Genomic DNA, 17,102 nt, shown 5'->3' with positions numbered 1-17,102 from the left:
CATGTGCTGCTCTGGTTCGCCAGAAGCGGCTTTGTCATGCTGGCCACATGACCTGGAAGCTGTACGCCGGCTCCCTCGGCCAATAATGCGAGATGAGTGTGCAACCCCAGAGTCGGTCACGACTGGACCTAATGGTCAGGGGTCCCTTTACCCTTTACAGCGGGAAGGTAAACGGCGTTTCTGTGTGCTGCTCTGGTTTGCCAAGAAGCGGCTTTGTCATGCTGGCCACATGACCTGGAAGCTGTACGCCGGCTCCCTCGGCCAATAATGCGAGATGAGCACCGCAACCCCAGAGTTGGTCATGACTGGATGGTCAGGGGTCCTTTTATCTTTACCTAGGTCAAAAGCAGCACTTTGAATTCGGCCCAGAAACTACTTGGTGGTTTATATGATCACTTACCGATGGCCCTTTAGTACCTTGGGAACCATCCGTACCGGGGGAGCCCTAAATGGAGAGTAAGATATATCATCGTCAGCAACAAGCTTCAGCGTTCATGCACACCTTCTTTGAAAACCATGCAGCAAGATGAAAATGTGCAGGTGTTGCGTAGCTTAAACAATGGAAATTTCAGTGTTTCTCAGACTGAACACACCTCTGCAGCTGTAAATAAAACCAAAGGCAGCCAAGATTGATCTAATGTGGTGGAGTCTCCTTCTTTGGAGGTCTTTAAGCAGAGGCTTGACAGCCATATGTCAAGAATGCTTTGATGGTGTTTCCTGCTTGGCAGGGGGTTGGACTGGATGGCCCTTGTGGTCTCTTCCAACTCTATGATTCTATGATTCTTTGTGGACACGTGTCATCTGTGTATCATAAGCAACTACTTTGGAGCCACACAAGACAGTGGTGTGTGTTAGCCGCAACCACCTTGTGCAGACCCCCACCATACCTTCAAAGCGCAGCCGATACACATGAATTTCCCCAAAGAATCCTGGGAACTGTAGATTGTTAAGGGTGCTGGGAATTGCAAGGGGAAGGTACCATTCCTAGGGTTCCTTGCAGAAAGTCATGTGCTTTAAATGTGCATTAGATGCATAGCTGCCAAGTACCCCGTTTTCCCTGGGAAACCCCCGTTTTTACTCACCTTTCCCCGGTGGTCCCCCGTATCACTTCGTCTCCCGTTTTTCTCCGTTATTTTCTCCTGCCGGCAGCCATTTTTTTTCTGATTTGCCCTTCTATGGGCACCAAAAATGGCCGCCGCCGGCTTCAAAAGTCGCATCTATGCATGTCCGGAAGTGCATAGACGCCACTTCCGGTGTCGGCGGTGGCCATTTTGGGTGCCCATAGATGGGCAGAGCGACACCGGAAGTTGCATTTACGCACTTCCTGGCATGCGTAGAAGCAACTTTCGAAGCCAACGCCGGCCATTTTTGGTGCCCATAGAAGGGCAAAACGACACCGGAAGTTACGTCGACGCAACTTCCGGTGTCACACGGCTGCCGGTCCCGGATTCTGCAGTCCGGGACTTGGAAGGTAACATTAGATGTGCTTTGAATGCATGGTGTGCATCTGCCCCTTGATTAAATGGACAGAGCATAGTGGACCTTCTTTGGAATCCTGGAAAGCCTCACAGCCTTCGCTCACATTGGGTGGAAGGTGATTTCTGCATATTCCTCCCTCCCCCTGCAGCCCCCCACCCCCTGCATCACCATCCACACCATTCCAGAGGGGTTTTGGTGTGTTCAATTTTTGCACCCCTGCCCACTGTCCCAAAGCAATTTACAACCAAAGACAAAATGCAATGATAAGAACCACTCAGGCATGTGTTTTTTTTTTTAAAAAAAAAAAACTTCTAGTGTTGCCATATTTCAAAAAGTGAAATATTTTGGCAAGGTTGTTTTTAAGCTTGCTTTTTTAAAAAATCACCCCAAAATCAACACTGGTTTTCCAGAGCCGATTTTCCCGGACATTTAAGCCGATTTTCGAAAATTCCGCCCAGATGCCATTTTTGATGGACAAATCCCAGCTATGTCCGGGAAGTTCCGGATGTATGGCAGCCCTAACATATTCGGAGCACAATTTTGTGAAAGGGTTAATTCCCCCATTATAGCCACCCAACTCAACCTTTATATAACCTTTATATAAAATGGTTATGTAAAAAAATAATTCTTTTCCAATTCATACATTTCGTTAATTTTACAATCATTTTAACATTTCAGGGTTTGACTTCCTTCCCCCTCTTACTATGGTTCCTTAATTTGTTTTAATACTGTATCTTTTTCATATCCAAATTCATTTAATTTGCTCATTTAATTATCTACTTTAAATATATACCCTTATGAAACTGCAGGTTATTACAATAATCCTGCCAATGTTTTTATCTGTTTGCAATTAATCTGTAAATATGCAACAAACCATTTCCATTCTTTTATATATTAATAAGTTTGTTATCTCGATTTCATTTTCTTCCGGTAAGTTTTGCCATTTCTGCATATTCCATAAGCTTTTGTATCCATTCTTCCTTTACTGGGACTCCCGCTTCTTTCTATTACAGATCATTAATTCTCTAGTGACCCATTTACTATGCTAGGGGGTCACCAAATTGGCTCCCGCAGATGCACATCTGCCTGCAGAGGACTTGTCCCACCCACCCCTGTGCCACTGAAATTAGACTTGAGAGAAGTGTTCTACTGCAAGCAATCTAACAGGTTGTGGGCTTTGAATGGTGCCCATGATAGCTTCTCCTCTTTGCAAATGTGTTCATGGGCCAAGAAAGGTTGGCAACCCCTGAACTATGCATTCAATTACACATCAGGGAAATTGTGGCCTGGCTGTCGCTGTGGAAGAGTGGCTCAAATTATAGCCATAGCTGCCAAGTCTCCCGTTTTCCCCGGGAAATCCCCGTTTTTCCAGCTGTTCCTAGCTGGAAAAAACGGATATTTTTTTGTTTTTCCCCGGTTTATTCTGGTGCGGTGGACATTTTGGAACTGGGCAGCGCATGCTCAGAAGTGACTTTTGATGCTGCTCTGCCCAGTTCCAAAATGGCTGCAGTGCGACTTCTGGCGCGGTGGCCATTTTGGAACTGGGCAAAGCAGCATCAAAAGTCACTTCTGAGCATGCCCCGCCCAGTTCCAAAACGGCGGCAGTGCTACTTCCGGTCTGCTATTTCCGGCCCGGTCCCTTATTTCTCTGACAGCAACTTGGCAGGTATGATTATAGCTCACATGCCTGAATATACTACTACTACAGTAATATCTCGGGTTACGAACGCGATCCGTTCCGGATCGCAGTTCGTAACCCGAATAGTTCGTAACCCGAACGCGATGGGCGCCGCCATTTTGCGCATGTGCAAAGCGTGATTTTCGTGATTTTCGCGCTTTGCTCATGCGCATATTGCGCGATCGCGCTCGCGGCGAAAACACTTCCGGGTTTGCGCAGTTCGTAACCCGAACTGTTCGCAAACTGAGGTGGTCGTAACCCGAGGTACGACTGTACTACTACTAATAATAATAATAATTTATCATTTATACCCCACCCATCTGGCTGGGTTTCCCCAGCCACTCTGGGCGGCTTCCAACAGAAAAATTAAATAAAATAATTTATTAAACATTAAAAGTCTCCCTAAACAGGGCTGCCTTCAGATGTCTTCTAAAAATCTGGTAGCTGTTTTTCTCTTTGATGGGAGGGCGTTCCACAGGGCGGGTGTCACTACCGAGAAGGCCCTCTGCCAGGTTCCCTGCAACTTGGCTTCTCGCAATGAGGGAACCGCCAGAAGGCCCTCGGTGCTTGACCTCAGTGTCCGGGCAGAACGATGGGGCAGGAGACGCTCCTTCAGGTAAACTGGACCGAGGCCACTTCCACATAGATGCACACATACAAATCCCTTTACATATAAATCAATACGTCAAAAAGAAATGTTCTAAAATAGGAACATTCAGTGTGAGCCGCCACTTGCAATCCTGTAGTAGCAGAGATCAGACACAGTTTCACCACCTCAACGAGAATTAGGACTCATGAAACGCTTAGGTTACGAAAAGTCTGATGAACTTACAGGAAGGCCAAATGTTCCTGCAGGACCCGGCTGACCTGTTTCACCTCTTTGTCCCTGAGGACCTTCCGGACCACGTGCACCTGTTGGACCAGCTTCACCCTGAAAAAAAGGTGGGGGAGAACTTGTTTCTGAATATTAACCACCACCACCACCACCACCATTAAGAGAAAGATCCTGCCAACGGTCGACAGCTCTGGGATTAAACTGCAAAGAGAATATCACTGAAGCGGCGCTGCGGTCTGGTCTGCTCACACCTGCATCTAGTTTAAGTTCGTGTGGCGGGACACATCCATGAAACCGCTCTCCTGAAACTGGTGTGGTTACAGCCTGCCAGACAGGGATGGGGCAGGGCAGCAGTGAGTTCGAGGACACAGGGACACACCCATGGAGCCAGTTCCTTTTTTAAAAAAATCCAATTTCCCAACCTTCCAACTTTCCATGTATAATGCGGTGAACACTTCCAAATAAAGATGCTGCTGAATCCATGTGACAGATGCACTACTAGTGGCCTATCACGTTCATAAAAATAATATTCAAATCATGTTGAACGCTCTAAAGTTGCAGAAGACACATTGCATATGTTTGGTGTATCCCTTAATGCAATGTGAGATCATTCTATTGAAAGTGAGAATCTTAGCCAACACTTCTTTAAACAAAGACCAAAAAAACCCCACATACTTGCTTCCTTTTGCCAAGTTCCTTCACATGCCGACATTGTTTCGGTCTGTCCCTATTCCCTGCTCCCGCCCATCCATTAAAAGGATTGTTACTTAATCCCTTAAATTACTGCATTGACTAATGATTGTTTAGTGAGAACTGCCAACTGTAAATACAGCGCAAAACATCTGCTAGACTGATTAGTCCTTGCGCTGTTTCTCTCCAAGGACATGGCTACCAGATGTTTGCGGTGGTGAGATTTTAAGAACTTCGGGACAAAGTTCAGCAGCTCGGCCTCCACCACTCTGAAGAGCGACTTCAGCAATGCTTTCTCTTACGTGGGCACACAGTAAGGAAGAGGTGAAAGTACAGAAGGGTGCTGGGAAAGCAAAGAATTTCCTTCCCACTAAGAAGTCTTTACCTTCTCACTAAGAAGTCTTTACAGTCCAAGTAAGTATCTTTTAATCCCAGCTGGGGAAGGTGGCCCACCCTATTAGCATCGCCGGGTTTCGCATTCCAGAACATGGGTGGCCAGGTGGAAAAGAGGACAGAGCTTCTGAACCTTTAATAGTCCTGTAGAATAGGGAATTTGGGCAGGCATAGCTCATGCTGCGCCTTGATGACTCAAGGGTTGCCTCCACTGGTGCTTTTGCAACACACTAACTTCACTGCTGCTTCACCCCTCCCAGCTCTGTGTCCCGTATGCAGCAGTGACACAGGTAGACAGAGGCAGGGGCGTAGGAAGGGGAGTGCAGTGGGAGCGGACCACCCCAAGTGTCATCGCTGAGGAGGTTGACATTTGGCGTGCGGCGCGCCCACAACTCCCAAGCCTACCCTGAGCCATCGGGGGAAGGGGGGAGCTGTGCCACCTTGCCAGCAGCCATTGCCCCATGTTCCCAGGCTGCTGGGGGCAGGCAGGCAGGGAGATGATGGGAACAAACAAGCAGAGGGGGGAGGGAAGGAGAGAAGCAAAAACTCCCTCAGCTCAGGACCCTGGAATGCACAGGAGGAGAGGTGGGTGGGAGAAAAAAGTTAGGGGAAAAAGTTTTAAGTGCTTATACTCACAATATTAAGTAAATAAACCAGAAAACAACACTTGCAACTGTACCTTACTTTTCCTTCTTTTAATAATTTCAATTGTGGGGAGGGGGGTGGCAAAAAAATTCTGCACCGGGTACCACCTGACCTTGCTACGTCTCTGGTCGGAGGTCTGGTGAGCACCACTGCCTTATTCCACTACCCACAACTGGTACATCACTTGTGAATAGGACAGGGACACAAAAGTGAAATGTCACGGTAAATGTGATGTCACCCCATTCGATAAGCACTCGGAATTTCCTTGGAATTCTCCATAGCCAGGAGAATTTCCTTTAAGTTCTCCTCTTGTGGTCAAGGCTCAGGTTGGGGCGATAAAAACAGTGGCCCCATTTCTAGGCCTCATCTAGTCTGCACAACATACATGTGCACGCGTGCACGCACACACACACACGCACACACACACACACACACACACACACAACATGCTTCTTTAAGGGGAAAGACGTTTAAGTGAAATGAAAATTCAGAGCAACAAGTGCAAATGATGAAGGGTAAGACCCAACCCAGATTAATTTAGTATACCGACATGCTTTTCCCAGTTAAAACTATTCAGAACATACAATCCATTGGAAAAGTGCCCCCTCCCCAGGGCTAAATACCCTTTGAAATAAAAAGACAGTGGTAGGCACTTTTCCCAGGACTCTTCCTCAAACCACTTGCTTGTGCCCTTAGGCTATAAAGAATGCCAACTTTGCTATAGACCCAACATTCTTAAATATAGACAAAGTTTAAAAGCACATAGAGAAATAACCGTGGGAAAACTATAGCCTGCCAGTGAGGCCAAATAAAAAAATGAAGTAATAAAAGAAAGAAACTAGATCCAGCACTATAAAAAAAACCAATACTATCCTAGTGTTAAAGATAAGGGTGTGTTTTCACAATTACAATTCTTTCATCCAAATGACCTCTCTTGTAGGGGTTTTTTTTTAATAATAAAAAAGAATGTTGAGCATGGGAGAAGATGAGCTAACACCAACTTTGCATGAGAACAGGGCTGCTTTATGACACCATATAAATGAGGAAAACTTCGCTGTTTAGCTTTTTCTGCAGTTCATTATTCTGTGGCACAGAAAGAGCCCCAGGTGCATTGCCAACTCCTGTTAAAATGAATTGCACTTCCAGCTGTTTCGGTTTTCTTAGGGATGCTGCAACCAGATCTATCCAGCTAAATAACACCATACTCATAAACTTTTTTAAAAAAACAAAAAAAAAACCACAATGCGTATAGAAGCTTCGCTCAACGGCACACTTAAAACTCTTCTGTGGCTTCGCTTCTTCATATTATCATTAGATATGTTCGTTCAGGTTCTCTTTGTCTCCAGGCTAAGAAGGAAAGGAGAAGCTGATCCTTATTCCCATACATAGGCCTGGTTCACACCACCACTTTAAGCTAATCCATGGCTTAGTGCTGGAGACTCCCAGAGAGGACATTGCAGCTGTTTTGCTCCTCCCTGGCCATCCTGCTGCAAAGCTGTGCATGGTTTGACTTAGCCATGGTTTGACTTAGCCATGGTTTGACTTAGCATGTCATCCAAACCCAGGTTCGCGGTTCAGCTCTCCCAAACTACAAGCCATAAACCCAGGCATCCCCAAACTTCGGCCCTCCAGATGTTTTGGACTACAATTCCCATCTTACCCGACCACTGGTCCTTTTAGCTAGGGATCATGGGAGTTGTAGGCCAAAACATCTGGAGGGCCGCAGTTTGGGGATGCCTGCATAAACCTTAGGACACACTTGGCCATAATTCATGGTTAGTTTGGAGAAAGCTAAACCACGAGCTCATGTTTGGACGACGCACTAAGCCAAATCATGTCTTGGCTTGCTGCACTGCAGTGCAGTGCAACAGCAGAACGACTGGAGGGGAGCAAAGAATCCAGACATCAAGTAGTGAGTGAACAGCCCCTCTGTAACTCCATTTCCCCAAGGCTTCTTGTGCTGGATCTTCCTTGCAACAGCAACCAACAACCACAAGCATAATGCAAGCCCCACGAACAATGGAGCCATGTTTAGACCAGGATCTAGCGACAAATGAGGGATAAACTGATTGTTTCTACACCGAATAATCACGCATGGCATGACTGATTTTGAATAATTGGGGTTTACCCCTGAGTAAACTTTCTTCGAATTGCGGTGCCTGGGATATTTTATCTCCTTGTTCCAAAACAGAAATATGCATTATAGAAGATGCAGTGCAGAAAAAGTGGAGAGGTATTTCCCTAACAGAATCAAACCAAAACATGACTTACCTTCCTGCCGGGAATGCCTGGAAAACCTGGAGAACCAGCAATACCAAGGGGGCCCTACAACAAGGAGATAGTAAACATAATTGAGTATATGTTCTCCTTGTCATCTTTACCAGACAACATGATGGTGGGGAAAAACATACTTGGCATTCAAAAGTCAGCTTAAAGTGGTAACTTGCACCAAAATTATTAGCTAACCGTGTGTACCACCTTTTCTCCTAGAAAAGGCTGGTTTTCCAATGATTTTGCAGATTTTCCCCAGTGAATTTACATTGTGATTGAACATGGCTGCTTGATCAACATGCAGCTTCCAACCCAGGCTCCACTTTATTGTCCAATGTCAATAAATGTTCTTCACAAAAAAAGAGCAATCCCTGATAGGACAGCAAACTACAGCCAAGATATTTGAAAGTACTAGGCGAGTCCTTTTCAGCATTCAGTTCAATGAATATTCACTTTCTGGGGAGAAAATGAATTATGAATGGGAGACATATTGACATTAAATATGTCTACGCCAGGCAAAATCTGAATAGGGGGCAATACCTTTATTAGGAGCAAACGAAAAATTGCAAAGAAGTGAGCGAGATTTTTTATTCATCAGAGCTCTCCATCGAGTTGGATGCCAATGAAACAAAGTGTGTGTGAGTGTGCGGAGGGAATGTTACAGGCATCTTTGCAGCTGGTGTCCGATTTGAACTAGGCCCTCAGCTGCTATGCATGTAGCATTAGTAAACCAGGGATCTTTGGCCTAAGCAGCTGCTGCTTTGGGTGTGTTGACACTGTGCATGTAATGGATGAGAGCCCATGCTCCTTGTATAGACACCAGCAGCCTGGGACACGGCATGAGTCATTTTTTCTTACACCTCTGCCATCATGTTCTAACGGGGTCTTATTGTCGTAGCTTCACATGTTGAGAAAATTAAGCACAGGTCAGTCCCGGGATTGGTATTTGACCTGTGAAATCTTCAAAGCTGGAAGCTTGTTCCATAAATATGCAATCCGATATTGGGAGGATCTGGTTTACTGTGATCCAGAAATACTTGGCTGAAACGAAAGTTGCGGGCTTAGCAGTGGTGAATTTCGCAACAGATAAATGTTAGTACAGAACTCAAAAGAAAATGATAAAATGCTCAGCTCTGTTGGGAAACTTGGGAACAAGTTTCATGTTCATGATCTGTAAGGCACATGGAATCATTCCATCAAAATAAAACAACAGCAGCAAAAGCATGATGTTCTGCAGAATGAACCATCGTGGATCAAATGCCTTAGGACTTCACATCTCTTCAGTTTAGAATGAAATCCATTTTCACATTCATCAAGTGTCACCCCTGCATGTGTGAACTGCTGCCCAGCTCTCCTAATTTTAGTACAGCCCACCCAGAAATTAATATACTGAGACAATAGCAGTGTCTATGGTTGCTCTTCTTGCAGAAAAGTTTTTTCCCATCCTCTTAGGGAGACTTAGATATTTCTCCGTCGTGTACTTCCACAGAATTAACCAATATTTTCTGGCTTGATATATAATGGGAAAAAATTTAAGGGCTTCTGAAGTGCTTTTTGTTTCTTTGGCTATGCGGAAGAGATAGATTGTCTAGACAATATTTGGGTAGCAACAGGCAGCAGCCATAAACATTCACTACCACTTCAAAATGTTCACTGCTCCCCAGTGATTTCCTTTCCTTTCCTTTTTGCTGGCTTGGCACCTTCTGGAAGAACAAGAGGCGCTCGCACACTGTAAAATAATGCCTTGTTATAAAGGACGCTTCTCCTGGCAATCTCAGTAAGAAGTATGATTTGTTCCAGAAATTCATTCAAGATGAGAGCATCATTTGCCATGAAGCCTTGTACTGAATTTTCTTAAAGTATCACTGCAACAGCTCAACATGTATATAGATAAACAGTGAACCCAGTTCCCCAAATGTCAGCCCTTACATACAAATGAGGAAGGCATCAGCAGGGTTGGGGGAAACCCAAGGTTTGTAGAAGCACAAAAATAAACACCCGAAGAGAGAAAAAACCCTGAAATAACCCAATGAGAACTGAGCAGGTTCAGTAGCCATAAAAGGCTGGCTGAAATTTGACATGTGCTTGTCAAAACTCTGTGTATACACTATGCCTTTAAAGCACAACCACACACACACCTCAAAGGATTCGGAGCACTGTAGTTTGTTAAGGGTTGCTGGGAAATGTACCGGTAACTGTGAGAGGTAAACTACAGTTGCTCTGCTTCCTGGTGGGGAGGTGTTGCCACGGGCTCTCCCCATCCACAGCAGGGGCGTAGCAATGCCCGCCCGCCCCCTGTCAGAGGGGATTCCTGGCCACGTCATGCACCTGCCCAACCAATCCGGTCGGCCGGGGGGCATGGCTGACTGCATTTAAGCAGTCGCGTGGCCAGGAATCGTCCTCGTGTAAGGTTTGGTGGTTAGGCATTGGTAAAACCTGGTTCGGGGGGGAGGTGTGGCCATCACCTGCCCCTCCACTTTAAGGGTATTCTGTTAAAGGGATCCAGGTGTGTGGATCTCGTCCAAAGCCCGGGTAGGGGTTGGGCCATGCCATGAGCCCATCGGGGACCCTGAGGAAGCTCTCAATTGATATACATCAACAGAGCTCCCCCTACTGGTGGTTGACACTTACTGGACTTCCTGCATGGTGGGCAGAAGTTAGATATGGTTGGTTCAATTCCAATGCCTAAGCCAATGCCACTCACATAAAGTTGTGGCCTTAATTCACTCATTAACCTAAAATACTGTGTCCATGTGTTTTATTATTCAACAAATGGGGGAGCTTGGGGCCTTGACGTGCAATAATTGCTTGCCACTTCTATGATGAGCCCTTTGTCAAACTATGGGTTTATGGGAAGGCTCAATTTTCAGCAAATCATATTGTATTAGAATGAATGATAAATATTTTTCGGTCTTCTATCCAGAAACTGAATCAGAATCGTAGGCCTTAACTTGTGGTGATCAAACCTGGTAGCAAGGGGGGTGGCACAAGCCAAGCACCAAGTAAAGATAATGCCATTCTACTGAACAAGAAAGCACATGTGGTCATGTGCCTTGATGTTGCATTGCCTGATAAGAAGCTGGCAGGAGCACAGTTCTGGAGAGGCAGGGACAAGTGCAGGCCTACTTGACCCTACATAACTCCCCATCCTATGGGCCTTTACACTCACGTCAAGGCATACACACACAAAAACACCTGCTGTCTGTTGCACTTGTAACGTTCTGGCCTTAGCTGGAAGCTCATTTTCCAGAACACAGTGTGAAATAGGTTGACAGTGAACAGTGGATGAGTCATGTTCTTTTCTCATTTGAATTAGATGGGGCCAGACTTGAAAACAACTTGGGTCAAATGGGAGCAAAGAAAGATGGACAAGAGGTGCTTACCATTGGCCCTGGCTTCCCTGGCATACCGTGAGAACCACGACCCCCCTAAGAGGAAAACAAAAACAAGAAAAAAAGAAGGTTGGGAAAGCTTGGGAGAAACCTAGGAGGAATATGATGGTGGCTCTAGGACAAAGCCCATAGCAGCAAGTATAGGAGAAAATAAGAGTGGGGATAATTCCAATGTAACCTTTTCATTCATATATATATATATATATCTTTTTCACTTAAGGGAGTTCACTATTCAGGCAAATGAATATATTGTTGTCACCACCAGGACAACCGGTTGGGGTTGGGGTTGGGGTTGGGGTTGGGGTTAGGGTTGGGGTTAGGGTTAGGGTTCAGGAGCTGGGACTCATTGGATCCTACTGCAGAGCGCCCCGTTGGCATCTGTTGGGGTTATCCCATTACAAATAACTACTTACTGGAGCTCCCTGTGGCCCAATTCGTCCTCTTTCTCCTGCCATTCCTCGAGGACCCTGCAACCAGCAAAAGAGGGAGTTTAAAAAAAAACATTCTAGTGAGCCAAAGTTAAGTGGAGATCACCTTCTACTTACAACTTCACCTCAAACAGTATGCAATCATGTTCTACAACAGTAGTCTCAGGTGAAAGACCCTACGTGATATACATTATTATTTTTCTGGATCACGTGCTGTCTGTTTTACTCTATTTTATTACTTCATGTGTTTTATCTGCTTGAGGTTTTAAGGCACGACAACAGAAACAGCATTAATATACTAAACAACAGAAAGCCATAAGAGTGATAAACAGCACAGTATCTAGCAGGTAACATTACAGATCAATTCCTAGACAGGATATATTAGGCTTCCAATGTCAGGCAAGACAATCCCATTCACCTAGCTATAAAAATGGGTTTATTAATGACTACAATAAGGAAAACGATCCTCTAAGTCTCCTCTACAGAAGGAGTTGTTGCATCCCTCCCCTGTTTAAGGAAGGGAGAGAGGAATCACTCCCAAAAGATACTGAAGGCTGCAATCCTAACTGCATTTTCCTTGGAGTAAGCCCCAGTGAATTCAATAGGATTTGCTTCTGAGTAGACGTGGTTAGGCTTGCAGCCTTAATCCCTAAGATCTGAAGCGGCTTTGATCTGAGATGGTATTCTAAGATTTTCCGCACCTTATTGTCCTACCCTCTGACTGCTGGAGGTTTTTATTCACCTCCACCTGGTAGCCACTTTATCAGGCTGAAAGTGACAATATTTACCCACTAAGATAACGTCCCTTTATTTTGGCTTCAGGCATACCCACTGGCATCATGGCTAGAAATATCAGTCTGGATGTGCTTACATGCTTGAATAAGAGTAACTGATATGAGCAAGTTTCGCTGAGTAATGTAAATTGTCAGGCATCAGGGAATCAGCTTCCTCCCCCCACCCCACGCCACCCCCATGGCAGCAGATAAGCAGAACAAAGGAAACGGAGTCTTCTTACCAGTTAGAAACTTTAATAACCGCAATGAGAGAACAAAGAACCCATCTCCTAAAATGGCGGTGCTCCCAATTCAGGATCCTACCCCTATTAATATGTTCCTATTAATCTACATCGCCCCTACATCTTGTAATCTGAGCTTGTACCCTCTATGCTTTGTGTGCTTTCTTTTCTGCCACTTTCTGAGCTTTTCCTGACCTTGGGGAGAGCGAAGGAATGCTTTCCAGAGACAGTGAATCTGTTAACCCTCTCTCTCCCAGTGTTTCTTCTTCTAGCTGTTCCCCATCCAGTATTTCCCAGCTTCTGCCTTCTGAACTATGTCCCTCTGCAAACCACTGTTCTAAATCTATACTGTCCTCCTGTTCCTGGGAAGATTCAGGATCCAGATCAGGAGGAGGGGGAGGGGAGGGGAGGCTCCCAGCATTCCTTCTCAGTGCAGCCCTCCTCAACATGGTCCCTGACATAAATACAGTTGGGGGAACTCTGGTCCTCCAGGTGTTACTGTGCTGCTAAGTGCACAACAGAGAATGATAATAGCTCTGAATTTTTATCCATGGAGGGGCATGGGACAAGGAGAACCAGTCGCACCCAATCTTTCCCCAGCATGTTCAGCTGACACACAATTCTCCCCACAACTGAGGACATTAAGACATCACTCCTAAACATATTTACTGGGGGGGGGATTGAACTCATTTTTGTAAACATGCATAAGAACTGCAGAGTCAAACCACATTAGAGAAGATTGATCAAAGTAATTATGATATTTCTTCAGCAATTGTTTTTTTTTTCACAAAAAAAATTCATTTTCCACTATTCACAAAAATAAAATCACAAAAGACTTAAAACAAAAATAAAACATGAAAAAGAAAAACATAACAGTTCTTACATTTTTTACTTAACATTGTTGACTTCCTCAATTCCCCCACACTGGGTCCATTTTAGAATCTCAATTAAGCAATTTTCATTTTATATCTTAAATCATTCTAACACATTTTATCATTATCATCAAGTATTATATTCTATAAAACATCCACCATCCTCCACCAATAATTAATCAATTACTCCAAATCAAAAATTATTTTCCCATCCTCTATCTTTTATTTCTCCCCTTATCCTAAAATTTATTACCAAAAACTTTCCATGAATTCAATATTTCTTCAGCAATTGGACTGGATCCATGCTTGCCACGATATCGCAACAGTAAAGCATTCAGGGTGGCAGGAAAAATGGGAACCATAAATAATACAAATGGCACTCACCATAGGGCCTGGTGAACCCATCTGACCCGATGGACCAAGTTCCCCCTATAAATTCACAGAAAATGCATATGCAAAAGTTAGGAATATTTAAATTGCCTCAGATGATAACATCATCATACCATTTTGTACTATGTTATGCATAAATCATAGCTGCCAAGTCTCCCGTTTTCCCCGGGAAATCCCCATTTTTCCAGCTGTTCCTAGCTGAAAAAACGGGTTTTTTTGTTTTTTCCCGGTTTATTCTGGTGCGGCGGCCATTTTGGAACTGGGCGGAGCATGCTCAAAAGCGACTTTTGATGCTGCTCTGCCCAGTTCCAAAATGGCGGCAGTGCTGCTTCCGGTCTGCTATTTCCGGCCCGGTCCCTTATTTCTCTGACAGCAACTTGGCAGGTATGGCATAAATGCAGCACTGTTACTTATGGGTAGACCTTGGTTTATATACTACCAGAAGCATACTCATCTCTAAACATCCTGAGAGCATCCCATAATGTTGCTTCTCTGAAGCATGCATTTGCTTTGTCCCGTAAACCTCTACTGTTGAGAGGAAAACCACTGTCCCATGCAGCTGTCCCCCTAACAATGGCAGCAAATGAAGAAAGCAATCTGCATTCCAAGTACCATAAAGCTACAAAAGTGGATTCTGCAACAGACGGGTCCAAATGAGGCATTTGGTTTCAAAATCCCTGTGCTGGAAGCCTTTTTTGGAGAGTTGGGCCAGATCTACCTACCGGAAGATGCTAAAGAAAACTTCCCTCATGAGTCGAGGAGAGCCTTCTGGTACTGATATAGAACTCATTACACCAGAGAACTATATCTTACACTATATTTTGCTTTGTTTTTTCTTCAGGTGTGTAATTTCAAGGGAAAATGGTAAACCAACGATTAAGGATGGCCTACACTTCACAATTGCCAGAGGAAAGCCACTTGATGCAACCCCATATGGGCCCCACGAAACATACCGGTATGTAGAGCGGTTTATACTCTGAATTCCCCAAATGGCTGAAGTGTTTCAGCACTACTGCCAGTTCTGTTCGTAGGTGGCATGGAAATGTGTGGAGCAATTCACACTGCTGCGCTATGCATTATGGTGCTGCGGTAAGGCAACCATTGCAAGAAGCTTCTGCTGTCACCAAATGCAACGTGGCTTCCTCTAATGAGGCTCATTCATCAAAATCCTGCCCTTAATTATCATATGCATGAGATCTGATCATTTCAAATTCCTGACAACAGAAACAAGCAATTTCCCTGTAAAACCAAAAACAAACCATTACCTTAGATCCAGTGGCTCCCATTTCACCCTTAGGGCCTTCGAGTCCTTTATGTCCCTATGACATATAAACAGTACAAGAATATTTAATTTTTAATACTCAAAGAAGAATAGTTCAACACACACACACACACACACACACACACTATATGCCTGGTTGACCACAGGGCAGGGAAACACAGGAGGCATGGAATGCAGTTAGCTTTATTTAACAGAAAATAACAACACGGTAGAGTCCTCTGGTTTGCCTTAATCCAGCTGAGACATTGCTGAAACGGACCACCAACTCTGCCCATCCCACTCCAGCCTTTCACACTGGAACCCTCCTAAGCAGACAAAGGTTGTGCTGATGGGATGGGCTCCTCTTTGGGGCCTGTCTGGCACATTGCTCAGCCATGTGCAGGACTCTTCTTGGGCAGGGAGTCAGATGGGGAGAAGAGCCAGCAGGATAGGGACTACCTTGCTGTTGGGTAGCAAGGGCAACCTCTGACTCCTCTCTGTCTGAATCTGCACTCACACTGTGACTCTCAGCCTCTAGCTCTATCCTGGACGGGCCTCCTTCTTCTAACCCCCCCCCGATTGCTCAAAGCCCTTGCTTCTAGAACCTCCCAGCTCGTCCCTGCTCTTCAGTGTCCCACCACCAGGATCCGGGATCTAAGTCGTCATCTTCTCTCTTCTCCCTGGTGGGCTCTTGGGTGGGTCCCCTTCCTCATCCAGCAGGTCCCTGACACTAAAATTGACCAGGAAAGCAGACATGGTCACACTTACCCTATGGCCCTTTAAACCTGGAAGGCCAGGAGCGCCAGGAAAACCGCGAGCACCCTGAAACAAAGAGAAACAACTCATAGTTACATAGGTGGTGTATATACCAAGTCAGACCATTGGTCCATGTAGCTCAGTATTGTTTGCTCTGATTGGTCAGCAGCTCTCTAGGGTTTATTGACAGCAGTTTTGGCCAGCACTACTTGGGAACATTCTACATGCAAAGGATGTGCTCCACTATGGAGCTATAGCCCAAAAGATGTATCCCATTTATCCTCACAATGACCATGTGAGGCAAGTTAGGTTGAGAGACAGTGAGCTCTCCATGGTCACCTGGTGGGCTTTGGGGCTGAGCAGGAATTTGAACCCTGGTTCCTAGGCCCTAGTCTATACATCTACGTTCACACAAGATGCAAGTCTGATGTAAGGAAGGGGTCAGCAGACTTCAAGCTACTGAATTGTAAGAACAAGGAGGCCAAGGAAGTTCAGGCAGGGCCACCCCCTGAACTGGTTGGAAGGAATAAGACTGACAGATGGGGGCTTCTTGAGGGTAGACCAAGGTTACTGGGGCAGTGTCCTATTTGCCCTAGCCGCCACTGAGGTACAGAGTCCATTGCATGCATGGAAAAAAAACAGCTAGAATGCTTACAGAATTATTTTACACAAGAGAGGTAGACTTTTCATTACCAAAATGAAAGAGATATATGGCTATTCTTTAATTAAACAAATCTAGTGGGAAATCATTTTGAGGACTACAGACCCAAAAGCGATTTTTTTTCTTTTTCTTTTTTATATGCTTTTACCGATAATAAATATATGGTTGTTGTTTCCTTTATTTATGGTTTTATGGCATTTCTTTAAATGAACTTCTATACGGTATTGCAATGTAGCTCAACAGTGCCACCTAGAGTGTGTGGAATTTCTCACCCTCACAGTGAATCCTGAATAGATGGTCGTCCACTGTTTTATTCTTGAACATACTGGTACATCA

The 17,102-nt window shown here is 44.9% G+C and overlaps 1 protein-coding gene across 1 annotated transcript in view; it reads right to left on the bottom strand.

Moving 5' to 3' along the window:
- The window catches only part of COL5A2 (collagen type V alpha 2 chain), a 161,711-nt gene that overhangs the window by 45,773 nt on the left and 98,836 nt on the right, over positions 1-17,102 (bottom strand). Inside the window, exons 13-20 of the mRNA XM_035135854.3 lie at positions 16,118-16,171; positions 15,354-15,407; positions 14,083-14,127; positions 11,797-11,850; positions 11,375-11,419; positions 7,992-8,045; positions 3,990-4,088; positions 401-445 (exon numbers count right to left, since the gene is read on the bottom strand). Of these exons, the coding sequence (XP_034991745.1) occupies positions 401-445; positions 3,990-4,088; positions 7,992-8,045; positions 11,375-11,419; positions 11,797-11,850; positions 14,083-14,127; positions 15,354-15,407; positions 16,118-16,171 (450 nt within the window). The remainder of the gene's footprint in view (positions 1-400; positions 446-3,989; positions 4,089-7,991; positions 8,046-11,374; positions 11,420-11,796; positions 11,851-14,082; positions 14,128-15,353; positions 15,408-16,117; positions 16,172-17,102) is intronic.

Source organism: Zootoca vivipara, chromosome 1 (assembly GCF_965207765.1).
Source record: "Zootoca vivipara chromosome 1, rZooViv2.hap1.1, whole genome shotgun sequence".
Classification (NCBI taxonomy): Eukaryota; Metazoa; Chordata; class Lepidosauria; order Squamata; family Lacertidae; genus Zootoca; species Zootoca vivipara.
This window is presented reverse-complemented; position numbering and strand designations above follow the sequence as displayed.